Genomic DNA, 25578 nt, shown 5'->3' with positions numbered 1-25578 from the left:
ATAGTAATTTCGAGGAAATTTCTTTAATTTTTATCATATATGTAAACTTGAGGCTATTAGATTTTCATCCACTTACCTCTGTTCCTGTGAAAAAATGCAAGTGTCAACCTCAATGTCATCCACGAATCGCACGTACTCGGGCGGCCAGTGGAAAAAAAAAAACACCGGTCACACGCGCCAAGGGCCATGGCATGCAGTGCCAATATAATAATAGCTCGCACAAATTGATACATAACATTTGTGTTTGTGTGCATGGGGACGATCCGATGGTTCATACAACAAAAGGGTTTCGTACAATTATTTTTAACATTGTTAAACGTACTCTTCCACATTTACGTAGCATATAATGTGTCTTTATATTTATTGGATTGTTATCTTGAGAATTGCTAAAAACCGTTATTATGAAAAAGTGGACCTTTCAGAATTTGGGGGGTGCGTACGCACCCGACGCACCCTCCCCCCCCCCCCCCCCCCCCCCCCCCCCCCCCTGGCTACGGGCCTGTCTCATGAAATTGCATCAACGGGGAATGTTAAAACGTCTCGCCGGGAGATGGAAAAATGTTCAGTTTTGCCGAGAAATGTAAAAACGCTGCCGGGAAATGGAAAAAGTATGTATTTTCACGGTATTACGGATACATGTAGATGATGAATATTCATGATGAAGTGGGACGGGTGCCCAGATAGTGCTTACCCAACAAAACTACCAATTTCAATGAAGTGAGGATTTACAACCTTTTGCTGCCCTCAACGTTACTTCTCTGCACACGTTCGTCGAACGTACGGTTCACTGATCTCAGGGGAGCTACCGGAGATCGGTGGTACGGTTACCGAACAAACGTGATTGGGCGGGCAGCGGCGGCGCGGAGCGACGGTGAATCCGATCGCAAGGCTGCTGCGGTAACGTACACGGTCACGGTATAGCTTGTGTAAGTCTCTTTTGTAGGTGAAGCGAACGAAGCTTGAAAACTGACTGGTTCACTGACTTACCTCGCAGAACTGAACTACTTCTAAGTTCTGGTAATCTGAATGGTAACGTTGTTTCCAAAAGATGCAGAGAACAAATGTATTGAGGACCTACTTTGCGTCATCGAATGCTGCGTTTGTTGATGTGAAATCATGTGGAAGAAGAACATTTTCTGTCTTTGTGGTGAAACCACAGAAACAAGGACAACACAGAACTGAACGCGTGGGACCGTGGGGAAATCTCGCCAATCCTGTATCATCGACAGTCACAGGAATGAACGTTAACGTTAGAGCTTGCTTCGGTTGTGATTTAAGACTGCATCAAAATCGAAGGCATTTCAGTAACGGCCAGAATGATGGCGACAGTAGCGCGGGAAAAGTCAAACCGGTTTTTGTGGCGATACCCAATCCAATTAAGGTTATTAGGAACAAAATATTCTTCTGGATGATTCGTTCATATTTTGATCCCGATTTCACGATAGACGAATTCACAAGAGGTGCTTCACAGGTACTTATAAGTTATCAATATGTCATGAACCCTTTCCTGTCGGCAGAGATTCAGACCCTTCAAAGTTTGGAAAAGTCTCCAATATAATCATTATATATGCCATTGGGATTGTTCCCTAATTTACAGAAAATTTCAGCCCCAACCCACCACCTTTTATTTTTACTTAAATAGAGTTCACGGATTATAGAGTCTACCCTGGCGGCGCGGGGTGCTGTAACGAGTAACACTGGTAACTTGCTAGTGGGGTACGTGTTGGTGTGGTTAAGTCTACCTATGACCTCTAGGCTCTACTAGCTAGTCTAGATAGATTTTATCTAGATAGCAAATAATTTACGTGTAATGATGTGTAATGATGTATAATGTATATTACATTTGTATCATGTATGTAAATTTATGATGTGATTTGGAAACTATAACCAGCAACCCAGCAGGACTCTTAGTCTTAATGATGTTAATTTGATAGTATCCATAACACTAACTGCGACCAGCCCAACGCTACACATAACTTTGGATTTGTACAAGGAGCACCCTGGGGTTACCATAATACTGTAAATCCACCCCATCTCCAATCCTAATGCCCCTATCCATATTCCAGTGTATAGACTCTTCCCTACAATTTCAGATAGCTTTGTGAGTATTGTTGGGTGTTCCAAAGCAGGGATCTTGAATACCTTTCACAGATGCCAAATAATAAGATATCTAATCGTCTACAAATGCATGAGTATTATTTTCTACTAAATGAAATTACAAAATTAATGGAGGACAAGGATCCTGCAAGTGAAGTGCAAATTGGGCTATTTGGAATTTCACATTTGAAAGCAAGCAGTGATGGAGCAGAAAGAATCTTCAGACACAGAGGACAGGTATAGGAATTGAAATTGCAGTACAATTATGTAGATTTGAATTTATGAAGTAGAACATTGGTTGCAACATACATTTTACATTTTCACCAGGACATACAATGAACAATGATGCTGTACTGCAACCACTAACAGTGACACTTTTACTGTGCAGGTTACTGTTACAGTTAGTGGTGGGAAGCCTTGTATTGCTCTTCTTTTCATGCTGAAGATGTGTTTCCTTACCTTCCACACTTTTTTTTTTTTTTTTTGCTTTGCATTTTTCAATGCGAACAAACAGGGTGATGCTCATCCTATTTTTGCGTGCATGTACATGTTGTCTGATATTCTTTTTCTTTATCCAGGCTCTGGTGACAATCTCACAGCAGATAGCAGAGGGAGCACTACAAAACCTTGAAGGACTTCTATCGCCAAAGGTGAAAGACCGGGAACTAAAACAGCTTTTAAACAGGGGAGAAACCCTTTTCTAAATGTGGGTTTTCCCTCCTACATCGTGTAAGCAGTGGCCAGTATCAATACAGTGTATTAGATAAGGTGCAAATCATTCCAATTATCATGTTTCATTTTGACTTCTTGCCTGATCGATTATGTTCATGGTTTTTTTTTTTTTGTCTGTTCTGTTGTATAGTCATCCTCTTATTGTCTTCTTTGTTTTTTAATAACTTTTGTTGTTGTTGTGAATCTCTTAATGTGATTGTCTAGTTTTGTTGTACAAATGTATTTCTCTTTGAGGGAATGAATGAATGATCAATACAGCTGTAGTGTACACTAGAAAAGGTGAGCCTACTGGTCATCAGTGCATGCAAACTGCATCCAAATTGCCTACAACATCTGTGTAAGGGCAATTGTGACTACTTTAACAGCTCGGTTTTCTGTTTTACAGTTCTAACGTGGAAGTGGCTGTTCTCAGCATGAAAATCAAACCTTTGTGATTACATAAAGTATGAAATGCATGCAGTAATACATGTGGATGTCATCATCCGATTGAGATATTTAGGAGAGAAATTAACATATATGGGCAATTCCGCGGTAACGGAATTACAAATCAGAGAATTTTGGCTCATATTCTTTCCCCCTGTAGACTGGATTGATTACTTAGCCTTCTTTTGATACATTTAAAAGATGCAGAGGTACGCACACTATCACCCCAAATACAAATTTGTTCTCACTTGGTTGGTTGCAAAGGAGGTCTATGTGTGATGGAACGGAATTACCAGAAAATTGAGTCACAACTTGAACTCTGACTTTGGGAGTAGTTTCTCTGAAATCTATAACACATACACTATAGGTTGTTGTCTGATTTCATCATTGATTATGTCAACTTCGATTTAGTTGGATTGTTTTTCAAATATTTCATCACATTTTCTCAGCAGCAGGCTTTTCCCCCGTAAAGTCAGTGGTAACGGAATTACACAAATGGTAACGGAATAACGTCTTCTGAAATACACTGGAAAAAATACAAATTCTTGGTACTCATGTATTCTGAAATGTCTTGATAAAGATTGTTTATGCCTTCAACTAAAATATAACCACTAAATAAGTACTCTCTAGCCTTTAACCTAAAGCTGATACGAGTGTATAGGTGCCAAATGAGTTTCTATTGTCAAAAAAACATAAAATTTTCATGCTAACGACTATGATTTGAAGTTGTAACTATGTCAATCAAGATCTCGTAACTTCAAAGTACCACATCCATCAAGATTTGTCTACTTTCAAGTTAAGAATTTCTCACTCTGCAGGTAAATGACATCCAAGACACATGGTAACGGAATTACGCTACAATAGCCCTACACAAATACAATTCTATAAATCCAGTCAACAATACTCAAGTTTTCTTGTATTTCTTTTGCTAATATCATGCAAGACACCTTTCTCTGTTTTCTTCTTCCTAAATATGCTAATTATTTATAATATGTGTGAATTACTTACAAGTACTGTACATAAATATAATGTGCACACGCACAGAAAATAACAAAAAACTGTCCGGATTGACACTGAATTTAAATCTAAATCATGAAGTGCCAATTTTCAGTGCAAGAGCTCAGTGTGCAGACCCATCATTGAACACAATGTTTGATATCAAGGATGAACACAAAGGATGCTTGAAATGTTTTATTCGTTAAGTGAAAAGATGCAGTTGTGGTTCAGTGACAATATATAATTAATTACAATTCAATCATAAATTGAAAAGAAATTTTTCTTAAATATGATTATTACTGCACCAGTGCTCAATCATTTACACTGTACATTGTGGCTTATATTAATCACTAAAACTTTGTGACATTTCACTAATAGCTGAAGGTGCCCCCTGGTATACAATGTACAATGTAGTGCATAATTTGATAATAACCTTACAATGTAAGTCCTACTTAAGCCTACAAAAATAATAATAAAATACAGTACAATAACTTTAACAAACTACAACTGTTTGAACCATTAGAGTGACTCCACCAAATTATGTAAATTTATCTTTAAAGGTTAGAGGGCCTCTTTTATCCATCTGCAGCTCACTGTGTTAGAGCCAGAATATTCAACCTGTAAATAAAATCAGTATTTACTTCTGACCACACAAAATTTTCAAATGTCCTCTTCAGAAATACGACAGTGATTTGATCATTGACTGTAATCATGACGTGGCCTATAGATTTCCTATTTTCCTGTCTCTGTCTTTCTTCTTGACTTTGACAATTTTCTCATCCTGAGTGTTGCCATACATGTATATTCACTCATAAGAAGTGTGCATCTTCTCTTTGAAGTAAGTGGTATTTTGACTGCCTGAAAGCAAATGATAAAATACACTGTAATGGCACCATTAAAGGAAACTGGATTGTATGGCAAGTGGTAACATGAAGAGTAAAGGTAGAAGCAGAAGCCCACTGACTTTATATAAAATCTTCTTAGGACAGGAAGTATAGGCCTAAATGTTACAATTTAGAGCTGTATCACAATAACTGACTTGGTAAATGTTCATTACAAATGGTATTTTTGTCTTTATTACTTTTGTTGAAAAGAAAGGATTAAAGAAGAAATTTCAAAGCGTAGCAGATGCTCTATATCAAAGGGGCATGAAAATCAAAATATGTGTCTCTGTGGACGAAAGATCTAAGAAACAGATGAAAGAAGGTCATAGTCATACACCTACCATTGAAAATAAAGGACTTGATGATGAAAACAGGACATATTCAATGGTCTTAATAAAGTCTTTAGCATACAGAAAGATCAAAGGTGCCACATTCAGTGGGCATCCCGTGTCAAATAATGACTTCTATCACATTGTGTATGATTCTTCTCTAAAATTCTTGATCTTTCCTCACAAAAATTATCCTGTTCATTTCTTTCTGTTAGTAGCAGTGCTCTCTTTTCCTTTCAAAGAAATTTTGTGTTCTTCCTCTTCTTTCTAACCTTTGTCCAATTTATGCTGCATCACACCCATTCAATAGTCCCTCGGCACTACAGAATGTATTTACTTAGATTTTGTATGAAACCATGAGACCTTTTAGCAAGAAAATATACACTAATATCTCAGAATTCAGTATGATTTTTAACATTTGAGAATGAGTATCTTATTCTATATAGCAAACCTAAGTTATCAGCACAGTCTCCATGTAGTTCTTGTACATGAGAAGAGGTATTTAAAAAGAAGGGAGGAGACTTCCAGCAAAAGTAGTCTTGTCTGGCATGTACCCTGATGTTAGGGCTCATTGTCAGAGGCATCCAGCTATGCTGAGTCATGTCAGTGCATCATACATATATTTCAACTTTCACTCCTTTACTGCCAATCACTAACACTGTTAAGCTCAAGGATAAAGCCCTGAAGCTATTTCATGAACAGTTCACATAAATATTGGCATGAAAGAAGGTTATGTCATTCTTTTCCACATTAGATGTGCGTGTAATTCCGTTACCATGTAATTCCGTTAGGCGCACCTGGTAAACTAGGGACGGCGAGCGACGCGGTGCGACGCTTCTGCAAATTTCTTTCAATTTCCGACGTCAAAGGACACCCAGCGACGGTTAGCGACGGCATACAACCAGTAGTTTAGACTGCGTGTCGGCGGGCGCCGCCGAGCGTCGCAAAGCGTCGGCTAACTCCCAAGTATACTTGTAAAAGACGAGCCCTCACAAATGGACCGTTGCATGTACGAAAAGGAGCTTACCTGGTGGCCGTCTCGCTGCGTCCGCAAAATAAGCTCCTTCCCTCTACCCTCCCGATGATGCGTCCCGATGCGTCTCGAGGCGTCCCTCGTTGAATGGCGACTATTGTTTCGTAATGAATAGAAAGCTTATACTACTAGTGCTAAGCGGAGAAGCCATCGGCAATCCAGGATTTAGGGCCACGCACTATTTTGACATGAAAATTACACTTACTGATACATGTGCAAATGTATTTTAGGTTACAGAAATGAATTGTGACATGATTCAACTCCTCAGCAATGCAACTGCGAACCAAATTCGGCAATTAGTATTAAGGAAGAAATGCCATAAATATACTATTGCTTGATGCTTAAAAAAAATCGCGAGTTTACCGTTTAATTCGCGCTACTCGCGCGCTCGCTACTCATGATCCGAATCCCCGATACGCGTGCGTGTACGTAGTGCAGCGTCCGAGTATACTTGGGCACACAATCTGCGCCCTGGGCTTGAGATGAAATTTTATGAAGCATAGCTGTGACTTGTGAGAGCTAAAACATCAAATGCAAGTCCCCGCACCGTACGTAAATTTTCATTTAAACGCAAGGAAGTTCATTGCTAAAAGGAAGCGTGATTCCGTAGGCAAATATCGAACGCAACCTTCACTAATCAAATGGAATAGAAAGTGCTACATATTACTAGCAGACAAAGCGAAGCCATCGGCAATAGGAGGGTTTGGGGCCAAGCACTGTTTTGACCTGAAAATTACACTTAACTGATTTTCTAGGTTACAGAAATGAATTCTGACATGATTCAGCTCCTCAGCAGTGCAGTATCGAACCAAATTCGGCATTAAGTATGAAGGTAGAATTGCTGCCCGATGCTTACAAAAATCGCGAATTTACCATTTCGCGCTACTCGTTCGCTACAACTCCCGATATCGATCCGAAAATCCCCGATACGCATAAAGTATTATGTGTTATAGCGTGTGGTATAGTGCACATAATCTAAGCACCGAGCTTGGGAAATTTCAGTAGTTGCGAGAGGTAAAGCATCAACAAATGCAAGTTCCCGCCCGAGAGCGAGCCGTACGCAAATTTGCATTTTATTGCAAGCAAGTTCATTGCTATTTATAAGCGGACGCACGATTTCGTAGGGAAAATATCGAAGGCAACCTTGACTAATCCAATGCCAATTTGCGTTTGTTTCTAATTCAACGCAAAGTTTCAGGCAAAACTGTATTACTTTATTTGCAGTTGCAAGTCAAATCTCTCACAGGGCCAGCGAGCCCTGTCAGTCCTAACAACTTTTTAGGCACGACGGACATCCACTCGTTGGTATCTATTCCAGAATGCGTTCGGAATACTTAGTACCTTTTATCTCAGTGGCATGCACTCGAGAATGCGCGCATTCTATACCCATTCCGGCCGTCGCCTGGCCTAGAAATAAGCCGGGCATTCCGGAATGAAACTGAGAATGCATCAACAATGAGGGTGACTTTGTCTAATCTCTCTATTGTCTGTTAAAACCTAACGGTAACACTACCAACAGGATTAATTTGCCAGGGTTCACAGCCTTTGTCTTCTAGAATGCATTCGATCAGCCCCACGCTTTCACCAATGAGGTGCATTTTGTATACGTACGTACATGCCGCTACTAGCTCACCATTTTGCTTCCTTCGCGAGCTCTCAACGATCGAACATGTGGCTCTGGCTGGCCTGGTACATATTGCGAAGGTACCAAGGTAGTCTTTATCCAGGCATGCTAGATTTCGAATTTTCTATCAAAGGACATTTAATTCAGTTTTCGCCTAGAAGGGATAAATCAATCCTTTTGCATGGCTACATGACCATTTGTGATATCAGGGAGGTGAGGTCTGTTCGCTATATGCTTTTTTTTAGGCGAAAAGAAAGACAAAACAGTATCATATGACGTTTACAGGAACTCAAAAGGGGCTTTTACTCAAGACTAGTGCTAGAGACATGTCCCTGGCTCACTCCCACTCCCAGGCCAGACTGTCTAATTGATATCTACACGTGGTTTACAACACGGGTGGGGTGTGAAGGAATGCATACGCGCATTCCTTTGCTGGCAGGCAACACTAACTTATTGATTGATCCACTCTGCTTTCATGGAAATTTCCACAAGCTTGGCCTGGCTGGGGCATAGGTATCATTCCCATTTATTCTGCCAGCACATGTTCCTTGTTTTGTTTTAGTTTTAGTTTAGTTTTGTTTTTGTTTTTGTATTGTACCGAACTTCTTCTTTGTCGGGTGGGCTGGGGAGAGGAAAGATCAAAGTGAGCTGAGAGGGAATGAGACAGGGAGAGGGGAATCAAAAGGAGGAATCGTCCGCTAAGCATGTTGTCTCCTATACTTTTGCACAGTTCCATTATTATTGTCATCAAACGCCGATCATGTGAAATTAACCGGATTTTGATCAAATAGAATTGAACTGATATGAATAATAATATGAAAATCAGTGCTGTTGCTACAATACAAACGCATTCTACGTCACTACGAATGATTACAAGTTACTGATCTTATACTGCAGGACCTATAATGTATTACAAAGCGTTTTTAAAGCGACAGGGCTGTGTATGAAATTACAGACCAGCGTGGCTAAGAGCTACCCTCACAACCATGAAGCACACGGGCAAATTACAGATAGGAAAATTATTCGACATGTATTCTAGCATGTTCCGGAGCTGCATGTTATTGCTATTTACTTTCGAACGTAAAAGCAAACATGTGACATTTATTTTATCATCGTACGGAGTTGAATATTATCGTTATTCATTTCTGAACGTTAAAGCAAACATTCGACATTTGTTTTAGCATCTTCCGGAGCCGAATGTTATTGCTATTTACTTTCGAACATAAAAGCAAACATCAAACATCTTAATATCATCGTACGGAGTTGAATATTATCGTTATTAATTTCCGAAAGTTAAAGGAAACATTCCACATTTATTTTAGCATCTTCCGGGGCCGAATGTTATTGCTATTTACTTTCGAACATAAAAGCAAACATCCGGCATTTATTTTACCATCGTAAGGAGTTGAATATCATTATTATTCATTTCCCAACGTCAAAGCAAACGTGCGATATTTATTTTAGCATCTTACACAGCCGAATGATATCCTTATTCATTTCCCAATGCAAAATCAAATACTCGACATTAATTTTAGCACCGTACGGAGCTGAATCTTACCGTTCTTCTTTTCCTAAAGTATAAGAAAACATCTGACATTTATTTTAGTATCATACAAAGTCGAATATTACCGTTATTCATTTCCGAACGTTAAAGGAAACATTCGACATTTATTTTAGCATCTTCCGGGGCCGAATGTTATTGCTATTTACTTTCGAACATAAAAGCAAACATCCGGCATCTACTTTAGCCGAATGTTATCTTCATTCATTTCCGAACGCAAAATCAAATATCTGACATAAATTTTAGCACCTTACGAAGCTAAATCTTACTGTATTCATTTCCAAAAGTATAAGCAAACACCCGACATTAATTTTAGTATCATACAAAGCCGGATATTATACCGTTATTCATTTCTCGAAAATAAAAACAAATATCCGACATTTATTTTAGCATACGGAGTCGATTGTTAGCGCTGTTCATTTCCAAAAGTATAAAGGCAAACATCCGACTTTTCTTGGTGGCCCGATCGGTCCACCAAAATCTTCATAAAAATATATGAAATTTTGGTGCCCGACGTGCGTTTTTTGATGGCCCCGGGCCACCGCTAGTGTCGAGACCTGACGGTATACCTGGTAGGTACCTCTTAGCAACGGGGTTGGCGTCTCAATCTGGCAAGAAAAAATACGAATGTATCGAACTGCGGTACGAAACGCAACTTTAGGCGACGAGTATTATGTCGTAAAAAACAAACTAACCAACATACAGAAAAATCGAACAAAAACAAAATCTCTGTGTTAGAAATCCGTTTCCAGAGACACTTTTACTCATTTTTTTTTTTTTTTTATTTCACACTGAAACTGAAATACAACGTGTATAATATGGCGCGACTTTTCTTTCTCACAACGCAACAGGGCGGCGTGTCGTTCTTTTGAAGGTCAAAGACAATCGTAGAGGTGCACGAGGCCGCTATCATTCTTCGTGAATGAATGGTTTCAGTAATGCGTCTGCATTCTCGGACGCATTCCGGACGCCTTGAATAGAGGATTTTATAATCCCCATTCTCGGAATACGACGGAATGCCTCTATTCAGAAGGCTGAGGGGAGTAACAATAGGGCATTCTCAGTGCAGGCAGAATGCGTGGACCGGGAATGAAGTAGAGAATGCCTGCATGCCGGACGCATTCTGGATTACCAGCGACTGGATGTCCGTCGCCACAGCATATAGGCCTACAATTCATCACATTTTATTTTGCTTTCTGCAGAATGTGCGTCATCATGCGTCCCGAGGCGTCCCTCTCTGAATGGCGACTGCTGTTTTTTAATGAATAGAAAACGCTAAACTGTACTGGCAAACAAAGAAGAGAAGATTAATCATTATCTTATAATGTCTTAATGAAGTGTAAAGTTACTCTAAATACTACGGATTTGGAAGTAAAACGTGATTCGTTTTCTTCTCTTAAATGCGTTCTTTGAGACCTTCAGCAAATTGTGATAGTCCCTTACGTGCTACTAAGTAGGTTATAGCTCGTTATTCCGAAGGTTCGTTATTCCCGAATTTCATTTTCGGACTAACGAATCTCCGGAATAACGCCACAAAATGTTCGGATTAACGAACCTCTATAAGGTATAGGGAATTTGCGTGTTTCGGATCAACGAACCTTCGGAATAACGAACCTTCAGAATAGCGAACCTTCTGAATTTTGAATTGATTTGATTTGATTTATTTCATTCTCATTTTCATTTTCATTTTTTTCTTTCATTCCACAAAACATAACACAAAGTAAATCTCAAATTCAATCATAAGCATATATACATTGCAAAATATAACGATCAATGGTAATCAACAAACTTACAAAGATATGCACACATACTGGAATTACAAAGTTATGTTTGAAGGATTAAAAAAATGAGAACTGGGGGGTCCACTAAAAAGCATTGCTTGTAGATTGTGGACCACTCTAAAAAATCTTCAAAAATACTTATTATAATTACAAGTATATACATGTACATAATACATAATACAGAAAAAAAAGACAAAATGAAACAAAGAACAGAGACACAACAACATGACATGACTAAACTGAGGGGGATACGATTGAAAGGAATATGGCAAAAAAAAAAAACAAATTTAAGGGAAGAAGGAAAAGAAAGAGATAAAGAGAGTGCCTATACACGCTGGACAGAGACACGGAAAAGGGGATTGTGGAAGTATTTCGGACAGCTGGTGACTGCACGCAGCTGTGGAAAAGTTAAGGATATAAACTGCCGAATTTCTTTACTTTATAATGCCATTCTTTACTTTATAATGAATAACGAACTGCACCCACTAAGAACAGTTGTATTTAGTGGCAAGTATAGATACGAGGCCGATTGTAGTCATCATCATGAAGCATACTAACGTAGTATTTAATCTTCCAGCGCGCGTTGGTGCGTTGTTTGTAATTCTTGGTAAAACCACATTGTTTTCAAAGAGAGAACATTATCTTGCTGATATAGATCTGCTCTACATAGCTGTCACATTCATGACAGCAGTTTTAAATTCTGTATAAACCTATGTCATTAAACTTTTCGTCTAAATTTCGTCTTTATATACCCACTGATTAAATACGAAAAGATTTTAAAAAGTGGTGTTCATCAAAGAAGGGGGTCTGGACATTCACATGTTGGCATCAGTGACTGTTCATTCATCACGATTTATTTTTCTCTGTCCATTCACGAATCAACAGTATCATCATTCATCTAGTATTAAGACAAAAAGGTAATGTATATAGATAGGGAACATAACTGCATCACCAATAAAATGTTATTATCGATGTGTATCACAACATACCTTGGTACCTGCTCACACTCGTGTTCATTCATTTGTTTTTGTTTTCATAAAATTCATTCTTTCCTATCTTGGTGGTACCTTATAAGCAGCCGTTGAGTTTGCAATTCCCTCGTCGATTGAACGTCGACGGACTCTTCGATGATTTTCAGCGTCGATTATAACTTACCTGAACACCCACAGACACGCACGACAGCTTTCAAAGTCCCTTGACGGTATAAACTTGGAGAGGTGCTCACATGGACTGTTATCTCGGTGTCGTATAACATGCCGAAACACACAAATTCCCTATGCCTAGAGGTTCGTTAATCCGAAAATGAAAAAGGGTCTGTTAATCCGAACATTTTGTGGCGTTATTCCAAAGGTTCGTTATTTCGAAGGTTCGTTAATTCGAAAATTAAATAGGGTTCGCTATTCCAAAGGCTCCTTTATCCGAAAATGAAATAGGGTTCGTTATTCGGAAGGATCGTTAATCCGAAATTAAATACGGTTCGTTATTCCGGAGGTTCGTTCATCCGAAATGAAAGAGGGTCCAGAACGAACCTTTGGAATAACGAGCCTTATTTTATTTTCGGATTAACGAACCTTCGGAATAACGAGCCTTTTTTCATTTTTGGAATAACGAACCTTCGGACTATTTAAAGATCCTTCGGAATGACGAACCTTCGGAATAATGAACTGTAACCCTGCCTTACGGGGGACGGGGAATGCTTTCATCTTCTCAAGAGACCTCTTTGTGTGAGAGAATGCAAAACTTTCTAAGGATGTTTTCAATTATTGTTTACTAGAAAACATAGACATGTGTTGTTTTCAGGCTTTTTCATTTTTCAATTTATTGGATTTTAAACATCATTTTCCGAAGTACGTGAATCCATTTTCTTTTCCTCTGTCATGACTGAAATCAGAAAGTCTGCGATAACAATAATTATCGCTAAATGCCACGCTGTGTTTGGACGTGCCAGTGTGCGAAACACATGGTTTTACTTTCAAGTTCAAAGGAAGGCTCTATGTGCTTCTGGCTTCTTTGAGGTTTGTATACTGCAAGTTCGGATCCATGGATCGAATGCGCCGTAGTAGCTGTGCTTAATAACGGTAAACAGTTTACGTTCGATACGAAGAAATATTTTTGAATCCAGTGATTAGCAAATCCCTTTTTATATTTCAGTGAAGATTTGAAATGCCTGATTTAATACGCTATACAGACAACTGTTCGATATTTCTGCTATGGGCCAAAAAGAAAGGCTATAGAACCATGGTGTGTAGCGTAGAATCATGAGATCACGAGCTAGTTCTTCCATCGATTTAACTTCCAGGCTATTTACACGTTGTTTACAACCAGAATTCCAGTGCGCGCATTCTTTCGTCTGGCCAGCACCTGGGGTCTGGTGCATGCTTCTTTGGAAATTTCCCACAACGGGGGCCGGGGGGGGGGGGGGGGGTGGTGTCGACCGCATACAATCCGTTCGTGTTTTTCCCCTTATTTTTTCCCCTTTGCTGGTAATGAACATTTAGTTTTAACTTAACGAAGGTGAGGTGTATGTATTTTTTCCATCATTCATGGGAAGAGAAGAAGAGTGAAAGAGGGAGAAATGAAATCAGACGGAGGACACGTAGCTCAACAAGCTGTCTTTTACACCAGCATCAGTAATTATCATTACCATCACTCAGATCATTTGGCCCTTTTCGTATCAAAATTAAGGAACACGACCACCATCATCACTCGAGATAACACATAAGCAAACTAATCACAAAGTACCAACAACCTCTCAGACAACAACACAAACACTATACAAAATATCACACAGCACACCGAAGAGGCTGGGAGCGAACTTCCTTCGAAATACTACACTACAGCAAATTGGAGAAATCGCCGTTACGAAAATGCATGTGCAGTAACCAGAGAGACACCTGAAAGAATTTTTACATACCGGTACTTCGAAACAAAGGGAACGAATAAAGTGACATTAAACGAAAGAAATCGTACCAAACGAGGTATGAGAAACAGCGGAAATAAAACAATGAGTAAAGGCCCTCGCCGAAGTTTGCAGCACCGAACACCACGCGAAAATTATACAAAGTCAACACGTGGCAACTCGCTATGACGAGATCTTTGAGACAGACATATTTTGTTCTTTGTAATCTTTATCAGTAGGCAATAAACAATACAAAACAGAAAATGAATTCGTTGGGACCGGAGAAATTAGTTTGTTATATCGGGTATTATTTTGTTACATCAGGATCTCCAATGCCTACATCGAGTTTCCACGGTACACTGGAATCAAAGTTCGAACGCTTTTTCACATGCACAAAATACATGCAAGAACAATTATCGCAGGAGCAAATGTGTCATCATCCAGTTCATTCTCAAAATTGTTGTTTTTGTTTTTTCAGTCACAAATTATCTTAAATTGTTGTGAAAATTGTCCCGAAACGGGAGAGTGCCATAGAACTTCTTTAGAGTTCTGTGGAGAGTGCCCGTCACCTTCTTCTGAGGGAATTGCTAGTAAGCCCGACCAGACGCAGTGCAATTCTATGCAGCGACAGGGCTGGGTAGTTAGTGAATGAGTTGCCTCCTAATCCGTCTTTTGTTCGCACGAGGCGTGGCGTGGACATTCTGTTTTGAAATCGACAAGCCTTAATTGTCTTTGATCAAAGTTACTCTGTACAATGTACTTGAAAGTCTGTGGTGTAGGGGTCATTGAGACACCTTCCTTGCAAGACACAGTGCGATGCGTGAAAAAAAAAAAAGAAGCTTAGTGCTTGTTCATTAATTTTCTATGCCACCACGCCAATGTGCTGAATACGCATTGTATCACGATGTGCACCATCTTGTTGATGAACCCTATGAATTTGTTTAATCAAATCGTTGCTGACCGTAAAAGAGAGGAGGAGATTATAAGTCACGAACTGCCAGCCGCATGACAGAAATGTACCAAGCAAGCAAACAAGCAAGCACCAGTGAATGCCGTTTACAAACGCAAAAACTTGAACTGTTGATAGCAAAATCGACTGAAATCGTGTTTAGACTAAGTAAGAAGCTAAAGGGCCTACTCGTACATTAATATTGCAGAGATCAGTTACATGATTTCTAACAGAAAGAAAACTCGCCTTTTAAAATGCAAGGTAAATCTCGCTCCACATCACAATAAGGCAGCGAGTAAGTTCAGATTGTCTTTATTCACTTACTGTTGTCAAATCACTACCCTGATTCAATTTTGGCTAGTCCGCAAAAAAATTGACTAAACAAACATTACGACATATTAGTATGCCTTAGTAATAGTATCGTCCAGCTTGTGTACCAGCAGCACGATTATAAAGATTCTCGAGTACTACGTGTTTATGTACTGAGCTACTGTACGCGATGTATACATGTTTGCGGATTTACAGATCAGCAGTTGCGATCTTAACAAATTTAATTTGTGAGGGAGACAAAGTGAAGAAACTCGCATCTGAACCTTCACCCCTCTGAATAATATCTTTCTTTCAATGCAAACTTTTTTTTGGGTATATTCAGTTATTGTTTACTATAAAACATAGTCATGTGTTATTTTTCAGGCTTTTTAATGTTATTTATTGGATTCTAAACATCTTAACTATTCGAGTTTCTTTTCCCCTGACTGATATCTGAAAGTCTGCCATAACGATGTTCGCTAAACAGTTTACGTTCCATACGAAGAAATCATGTCTTTTAAACGAGGAAAAAAACAAACAAAAACAAGACAAAAAACAAAAACGAACGAATGTTGACAGCCAAATAACTTCACAGTTCGTAGGTGAAGTTCCTTCAAACTTTCCAAAGTAATACGTAGTTGTGAGCGTGAAATTGCCAGGATTTTGCTGTCTAACCGGTTAGTGGCTGCATCACATACTCGTAGTGAATTTGTGAATATTTGTGAATATTTCTGTGAGTAATCAATCCCTTCCTATACAATTTTTTAGTTCAGTAAACATTTGAAATACTCAAGTAAGTACACGATAATAAACTGTTCGATATTTCTACTAACGGTCAAAAGAAAGGCTATAATTAGAATCATGATCTTTGCGATGACCACTCATGAGCTATAGTTCTTCGATCGATATTTCCAGGCTATTTACACGCGGTTTATTCCCCAGTGCGCGCATTCTTTCGTCTGGCACCTTGGGTCTGGCACCTGGTTTTGTGGAAATTTTCCACAAGAGGGGAGAGGGGTGGGGTGTCAAGTTTCTCGCAATGCCAGAGAGTGCATACACAATCTCTTTGCTTCAGTTACTGTTGTGTTTTTTTCCCTTTGCTGGTAATGAACGTCTAGATTTAACTTTACGAAGGTTGCTAGCACGTGGTTCTTTTTGTTGTGAGGTGTATGTATTTCTTTTTCATCATTCATGGGCCGGAAGGGAAAGAAGTATGTTCAGCAAGCTGTGTTTTACACTCGCATTAGTAATAACTTATCATCACCATCACTCAGATCACTCAGCCTTTTTCTATAAACATTCAGAAACATGACCAACATCATCATCAATCAAAGATTACTGTAGTATTCCTCCCGTCTATATTTCTTTTCTGAATTATCCTCCACTGCTCGCTTTAATGATTAACAAAAGATCGTAACTGTTCGTTACTTTGAAAGTTTGCAATTTCCGAAGTCTCGTTATTCGAAAAAAAAAAATAAAAGCAACAACAAAATTGTGTTGCTGTTTTGAAGATTCGTCAATTCAAAAACGAAGGAAGGTTTGGTTTTCTAAATGCTGCTAATCCGAAAACAAAACAAATTTTTGACCACGTTATTCGTTTTCAGATTAACGAACCGTATTTCCCATTTTCAGATTAACGAACCTTCGGAATGTCACAAAATGTTCGGATTAACAAACCCTAGTACACTTTCAGATTACTATAGTAACAAACATGGAATTTGCGTTTTTCGGATACTGAAGAACGAACTATCGGAATATAAGTACACCTAGTATCATCATACCTGACTCTTTTTGGAATAATAACCACCACGCAAAGAAATTAACAATGTCAAACTGAGAAACTGATTTCATGCCTCAAAATTTTCCCTGATGCCGTCTATATATTTCTTTTCTGAATTACCCTTCCCCCTCCACTGCTCGACTGAAAAACAAACAAACAAAACAAAACATAAAGTTACAGTTCGTTACTTAAAGTTCGTTACGAAGGCTAAGATTCGGAGGAACGAACCAATGGAATAAGTACATGACTCTATCCAGAATACAAACATCACGCAAAAAAAAAAAATTAACGATATCAAACTGAGAATTTCACTCACTTGTATTTCTTGCCTCAAGAATTTCACTCCCTTCTATATTCATTTTCTGAATTACCCCCCCCCCCATCCCCTAATCGACAGAAAAAAAAAAACAAACATAAGTTACAGTCATTCCGAAGGCTCGTAAATCCCAAATTGACGAAGGGGGAAAAAAAAGTTTCGTTTTTTGAAGAATCGTCGACTCGAAAACGAAACGGGGGTCGATATTCTCAACGTTGTTAAACTCAAAAGATAAATGAATAAATAAACAAATAGGTAGATAGATAGATAGATAAATAAATAAATAAATACATTTTCGTGCCGGATTAAGAGTTTTCAGACTAAGGCACCTTCGGAATAATCCCACACACTGTTAGTTAGTTAAAAGTTGATGCCTATTCAGGTGGTCACAACTTACGTTTGAAATGAGAAAGTGCATGGGAGCATTTGCAGACATTTAAAACATCCGACATTAACGTTTTAGCACTATAAAGTGCCGAAAGTTACCGTTATTCATTTTCGATTGTAAGAGCAATCATGCAACATTTACTAGTATTTTAGCACCTTACGGAGACGAATGTTACCGTTAATCATTTTCAAATGTAAAAGCAAACTACCGACATTCATTTTAGCATCTTAGGGAGCTGAATGTTATCCTTATTCATTTCCGAACGTGAAAGCAAACATCCGCTATCTATTTTAGCATCTTACTGAGCCGATTGATACCGTTAATCATTTCCAAATGTAAAAGCAACAATCTCTTATTATTTTAGCATCGTACGGAGCAGAATATTACTGGTATTCATTTCCAAATTTAAAAGCAAACATCCGACATTTATTTCATTATCATACGGAGCCGAATGCTGCTGTCCACTTCCGAAAGTGAAATGAATCATCTGACAATATTATTTTAGCATCGTACGGAGCCGAATAGTAGGGCCTACTGTTGTTAATTTTCAACGTCAATGCAGATATCAGACATTTACTTTCCCATCAAACGCAGCTGAATGTTACTGTTATTCATTTCGAAATGTAAAAGCAAATATCCAACATTTATTTTAGCATCGTATGGGGCAGAATGTTACTTCTATTCACTTCCGAACGTAAAATCAATCATCTGACATTTATATCAGCATCTTCCGGAGCCGAATGTCATTAATATTTACTTTCGAAAGTAAAAGCAAACATCCGACATTCATTTGATCATAGTACGGAATTGAATATTATTGTTATTCATTTCCGAACGTCAAAGGGATCATTCGACATTTATTTTAGCATCTTCCGGAGCTGAATGTTATTGATATTTACTTTCGAACATTAAAGCAAACATCCGGCATTTATTTCACCATCACACGGAGATGAATATTATTGGTATTCATTTCCAAACGTCAAAGGGATCATTCAACATTTACTTAAGCATCTTACAGAGCTAAATGTTATCGCTAATTTACTTTCGAACGTTAAAGTAAACATCCGGCATTTATAGCATCTTCCGGAGCTGAATGTTATTGCTATTTACTTTCAAACATAAAGCAAACATTAGACAGTTATTTTATCATCGTATACGGAGTTGAATATGATTGTTATTCATTTCCGAACGTCAAAGCAAACATCAAACATCAATTTTAATGAATCAATGTTACTGTTATTCATTTCGAAATTTAAAAAGCAGACATCCGACAATATTTTAGCATCGTATGGAGCAGAATATTACTGCTATTCGCTTCCGAACGTAAAAACAATCATGTGATAGTTATTTTAGCATCTTCTGGAGCCGAATGTTGCTATTTACTTTCGAAAGTAAAAGCAAACATGCGGCGTTTATTTTATCATCGTACGGAGTTGAATATTATTGTTAATCATTTCCGAAAGTCAAAGCAAACATTCGACATTTATTTCAGCATCTTCCGGAGCCAAATGTTATCCTTATGCATTTCCGATCGCAAAATCAAATATCTGACATCAATTTTAGCACCGTATGGAGCTGAATCTTACCGTTATTCATTTCCAAAAGTATAAACAAACATCCGACGTTTTAGTATCATACGAATATTACCATTATTCATTTCCAAAATTAAAATGAAACATCTGACATTAATTTTAGCATCTTGCGGAGCCGATTGTTGCCGCTGTTCATTTCCAAAAGTAACGACAAACATCTGACTTTTTCCTACGGGAGAAATAGGACGACTTCGTAATACACTGTATTTAGTTCTTGAGTCACTTGACAGATAAAAAAAGATCTAACCTCATGCATGCAAATTTTACATGTATGGAGCTGCCTAATTAAGGCATACATTCGCGTATGAGTGTAGACCTACATGTGTTTTCATACACCCTCTTCGATCGCTACTTTCAAAGTGTTCCCCGTTCAGTGAGATCACACCCCATAATTACGTTTTCTTTTCACCATCTTATAGCCAAACGAAACGCAAATCAACTCATAACCAATGTTGAGACAAAGGAAAGCGTCGGGACACGTCGTTCATCGTCGGGCTATCACAAGCATCATTTGTAATCAGGAGAGGTGCGTCTGGACACGTCGCTCGCTATTCAATTTAAGCACTGGCCGTGACCATTCAGAAATCTCGCTATATCTCTAGCGCCATGTCCCGAAACGTCGGCACTATCAAAACGAACGCTTGCGTGAGCGGAGGTCACGCAACATAGAAATAATCAACAGCTTCTTTTGAGGGTGTCGGCAAGTGTCAGCAAGCGTCGGCAAGCGTCGCGGTATCATCAAAATGATGGCGCGTAGTGCTTTGACCGACGCTTAGCGACGGAGTAAAAACATACTGCGACGCACTTCATTGTTCTCGCAATATGTCCCCGTCGCTGAGTGTCGCTCTCCGTCGCTCGCAGTCCCTAGTTTACCAGGTGCGCCTTACCACAATTACAGCAGAACTAAAGAAGATATTTCACAAAATGTTTTGTGAGTTTTCAGGGAGTCACATGTATAGAAAAAATTTATAAGGGGAGAAGAAATCAGTGATTACTTTGTTCAGGAGAAAACTTTTTTCAATTTCATAGTAACGGAATTACGTCAATTTGTCAGTAGATTTTGAAACTTTCTCCAAAAAATATCATAATGAGAGTGGCTGAATGCTTCATAAAATGTGATTGTTGAAGCATAAGAAGAAAAATGTGGAAGTATGGATAAAGCAGAGAGATATTTAAGTTGTTTCATTTTAAATTTTCATTTGATATTGTACAATTTTAGATAACTACAATAAATAGTCTTCCAACTTTAAAAGTGTGTACAACAAAAATGAGGAAAGTTATTGAAAAAGGGTTTTTTGTTTCCGTAAATACAACAATCCGTCTGTATGGGAAACTTAAATTTATGAGCATTTACTTTACTTTGAATTTTGCTGTTTTTGCCCTTCCCATACGGAATTGCCCATATGTACATGTTACATACAAAGTGTACATGTATGTGGTATATTGCATTTCAATTTTTGTGTGTAGAAGTAAATACAAGATGTGCAAGAAGCAATTGGTATACTCTTTGGTTGCAAAGTTTGCAATGCATGTGAGGGTGTCAGACATTTATTGGTATAGTGCAGTAGACTCTTCTCATTTTTTCTTTTACTGGTACAATGTATGTTTATCCTCTGAACAGCTCCTTCGAGAACTGGAGTCGACATGCCAGAATTTCAGTCTGAAAGAAATGAGTTCCATATCGCTCAACATGGAGGACATTCTCCATAGTTTTCCTCACGACATCACAATCCACTATGACGACAAAGGTGAGATCCAATGCGTCACTCTACACAGTAAAGTGCACTTACGTAGTGTATGTTTCTGTTTCCAAAGTCAGACCTTAACCTGTTGAGGACGAGTCCTGAGTATTCTCGGGCAGGAGTCTATAGGAAATGTGTGTTGTAGCAAAATCAGTCCGTCCTCAACAGGTTAAGTACAAGTGTTGTAACGCTTTTCCTGCTGTGATACAGATGTTGTGTACCAGTACTTTAGTGTGTGGTGTGTGAGCTTTATAGGGAAGTAAAATAATTCATTTCAAAGACAATGAGCCAAACTGAAGACTAATAAACCCTCTTCATATGCTCAGGCACCTACATAACTAGCCAAGCCTTAAAAACAAACAAACGAACAGACAGACAAACAAACACACAAACGAGCATACACTTTGTATTGCATTTGATGGTTGTACAACTTACTTTGGTGTGACAGTCTCAGTCTGACAGTTTTGAGGTTGTACTACTATGTGTAGCGTGGATTAAAGGGATCAAGTAGCCTGTATTTACTGACAGTTTTTCAGACATTTATGCAAATCAGGGAAGAATGTGCATGAAGCCCAGTACACAATTGTAAGTGTAAAAGTGCATAATATTATAATTATTCTAAGTTTTGGTAATGTACAATGTACCTGTTGTTTGCTGTGACAATGAAGAAATACAGTATGTTTTGGATTGAATGCATTTTACATGAAGATCTTATTTTGATCTTGATGTACACTGTTTATAATGTCAGAGTTCTTTTGTTTTGTTGTTTAATTCCACATTAAAGGACGAAGGCAAAACTTGTGTATAGCATTTCTTCCATTAGACTTCTTATGTGAGTGATTTTGAGAGTCATATCTTGACATGAGGTTGATTAACAGTATAAACTTTGATGATTTCAATAATTATGTCTGGTTCTGCAGGAGGCAAGTTCTTGTTCATCCTCATGAGGTTCTGGTGCCACTCCATCCAGTCGGGAAGCAGCGATCCAGAGGTCAAAGGTTTCCGCATTGGTAGGCCACCTCCCGGTGTGTCCCAGGAGCAGTTTGACAGCCTCGGGAGTGTCTACAGCTGCACTTACGAGTGAGTACACTTGCACAGTACTGATATTGCACATTGAAAGATTGCTTCTTCACGCTTCTCATTTCCTTTCCTATAAAGATTAATTCTATGCATCCGTCATATTATAGGGTTAGATTGTGTGTGATGTCAAAGAATTTCATTATGAATTTGAGGCATCTTGACGTATAACTGGAGGCAACGTGTATTCAGTTTGTCTGTCTGTCCACCTGTCCATCCATCTGTAAGCCCTCAATTCTCATGGATAAAATTGCATTAAAAGAAAAAGTAATGTGTTGTACTTTCTTCATACAGTCGTGCTACAAGATGTGTATGAGGTTTTGTTTTTGTCTGAATTATAAAAAATACTATTCTTTTTTGTTCAATTCCTAACACATTTCGATTCTTAATCAACATTATTGGAAAGAGTTTCCTCTAACTCTGTGTGCCATGGTGTAAACCTCCAGTGTGCTACATTATTCTTAGAGTGCAACACATAGGTGCTTTTGGAAAATATTGTTTTTCATAGCCATGTAACTTTTTATAGCAGCATTTATGCTAGAAACGTACCACAGCAAAATTGTAGAGAAAATTGCAAGCTTTGCCATGATGCAAATTTTATGCTAAATACAGTGTACAATGTATATGGCTATAATTTTCTTGCAAACAGCCAGTCTTCAAAACAACTCGATTGTGTGTGGTTGCGCACTTGAGCAAAATATGTGAAGTTGGCAAGCCATCAACTAACTTAGGTGTGCACATATGGCACATAAAGAGTTGATAAAAGAGACACATTTACGTCCTATGGGTTGTATACATGCATGTGCTTTGGTGGGAATGTCATTGTGTTACATGCTACTTGATATTGCTTCCAGGTTTCTACGCGACATTTCACCGGGTGCGAGCTCCCGCTGGATCATCACGTACATGCAGCATGGGAAGCTCATCAACACAGAAACCAAAGGACTACCAGATGATGACTGATTGCCTGGGTGATGTTGGACTACAGCAAGGCATCCTGGAAATTCTCACATGATGATGGTCACAAGGAGATGTCTGCATGCATTGCATCGTCACTCATTGAAACATTGCCTTCTGGAAAGCATGGGGGATCCCCCTCAAACTGTGTGTGTGTGTGTGTATGTGTGTGTGTTTGTGTGTGTGTGTCTGCCGGTCTGTCTGTCTGTCTGTGTATTTACCAGACCTTAAAATCTTTTTGTCAGTACAGTTGAACCTCTATTATCCGGCCTCCCTTTATCCGGATCTCTCTATTATCCGGACGCAATCTCTCCGTGATTTTTTTTTTTTTTTTATAATTACGGGAAGAAAGGGGGATTCCCAACTCCTTGAGAACTCCTACCCAAACACACATGAATTACATATTACTTCCAATATGATTAACATACATTGCATCAAATTTCCTTCCAAATTGCTTACCTTCAGACATTTCAACATCCCGAAACATCCCCAAATGTAACAATGAAAAGGTTGCAGTATACACATTACTACATGTGGTACTACAATGGACTACATCAGTACATGTGTATGTATATGTACATGTATAAAGCATTGAGTCTCCCGTATCCGGCCAAATCCCTTATCTGGATGAGCCCCGGTCCCGACTTGTCCGGATACGAGAGGTTCAACTGTATTTTCTTGAGGTTTTCATTGTCGAGAGTGGCAAGAGTTCATCTATCATTCAATTTAAAAAGTCATCAAGAGTGACATTGTATTGTAACACAAGTTCTTGCAATGAGAAGCTGAAGTAGCATATTGAATACAGTATATCATATGTTGTTTGTTTGTTTATTTGTTTGCTTTAAAATATTTGTTACCATCTTTTCAGAAGCCAGTGGCCTCAGAGGAGCAAAGGGGTAAACCTTTCAGCTTGGAAGCTGTTTAAGAAAGGTATTCACATAGTAATCTCTCATAAAGAATATCTATGCTGTATACTTGTACTGTACTTTTTTTGTGACTGAGATAACAAGTTTTTCTTTGCACCAAGGGAAAGTGTTACTCCATGCATTTAGTGGATACAAACCATCATATCCCTAAACTAGCCTGTAGCTAGCATTCAGTACTTGGATATACTGTGGCAACACATTGAAACAAACACACACACACACACACGCACATGCACACACATTCATGTAGACAATCAATTTTTCTCTACCCCTCTTGCATCTTTAGAGATCACTGTGGCTTTGTTTCTTGATCAACCATTGTAGAGTTCAAAATCTTCCCGTCTTCCATCGATATAAAGATGGCTATCACTGAGTACAGATTGCATTTGACATTGCATTCAATGTCAATGACTACACGAGGGCAACTTCTGACTACCGGTAGTTGTTGTTGTTGTTGAGTTGTTTTTTTCTGTACTGTCGTGCAAGGTTAAAAGCCTCTCTGTTAGGCTGTTTTGGCAGATAAAGATTCCATTCTCTCCAAGTCAAGAGAAGTGCTAATTGTTGACATATATTTCACCAGAAGATATTACAGTATTTTACCCTAGTTTAGTTATACCCTATCTTGAATATGTGCGAGCTATTAATACTCTCTATCAAGCCTACCAGCAATATTTTTCTAAGTGCTGCAAAGGTGGAAATTCTTGCAGTGTTGCAATTTTTGTGCATTTTGTGCAACCAGAAACTAGAGTGAAAATAAAATATGTGAATAGTTATGTTTGCCATATGTTCCAGTAGTTGACGTCTTGATTCCGTGGAATTAAAAACACGCGAAACTCTTCTCACCCAGCTGAGCGCAAACGAAATCCACTTTTGCAGTACAGCATGTGTTGACTGGCTGTAAAGATTTGTGAACTCCCATTTCATTAGTGAATAATAATGATAATTATAATGATGATGATAATAATAATAATGATAATAATAATAATAATAATAATGATAATAATGATAATAATTTCACCTGTAAGATTAAAAAAATATGGACTTGTGACAGGAGGAAAATGATGAAAGTGACTGTCCTCTTTTTCTTGTTTTATGAAAGTAGATGTACAGAGTCACAATGAAGAAAAGTGAAATCTTGACAAAGGACTTGCAAAACAATTTTGTCAAAAGAAAGTTATATTAA

General features: G+C 38.4%; 1 protein-coding gene across 1 annotated transcript; it reads left to right on the top strand.

The window, feature by feature from the left end:
• The first annotated feature begins 953 nt into the window (after window positions 1-953).
• On the top strand, window positions 954-23475 carry LOC139731596 (m-AAA protease-interacting protein 1, mitochondrial-like). The gene is made up of 5 exons (XM_071642485.1): window positions 954-1471; window positions 2676-2747; window positions 21315-21441; window positions 22356-22515; window positions 23367-23475. Exons 1-5 carry the CDS (start codon window positions 1049-1051, stop codon window positions 23473-23475), a joined length of 891 nt encoding a protein of 296 aa, XP_071498586.1. The 5' UTR covers window positions 954-1048.
• The last annotated feature ends 2103 nt before the right edge of the window (window positions 23476-25578 follow it).

Source organism: Diadema antillarum, unplaced genomic scaffold (assembly GCF_040938485.1).
Source record: "Diadema antillarum isolate AM-2024a unplaced genomic scaffold, OU_Dant_1.0 seq00000382_RagTag, whole genome shotgun sequence".
Taxonomy (NCBI): Eukaryota; Metazoa; Echinodermata; class Echinoidea; order Diadematoida; family Diadematidae; genus Diadema; species Diadema antillarum.
The sequence above is the reverse complement of the archived record's forward strand: the minus strand, read 5'-3'. Positions and strand labels throughout refer to the sequence as shown.

Excerpts from the sequence above, each read along its gene's own strand:
- LOC139731596 (XM_071642485.1), top strand. The coding sequence starts at position 1,049 with ATGCAGAGAACAAATGTATTGAGGACCTACTTTGCGTCATCGAATGCT. Across the intron at positions 1,472-2,675 it reads TCACAAGAGGTGCTTCACAG|GCTCTGGTGACAATCTCACA; the intron begins GTACTTATAAGT and ends TTCTTTATCCAG. Across the intron at positions 2,748-21,314 it reads AAGGACTTCTATCGCCAAAG|CTCCTTCGAGAACTGGAGTC; the intron begins GTGAAAGACCGG and ends TCCTCTGAACAG.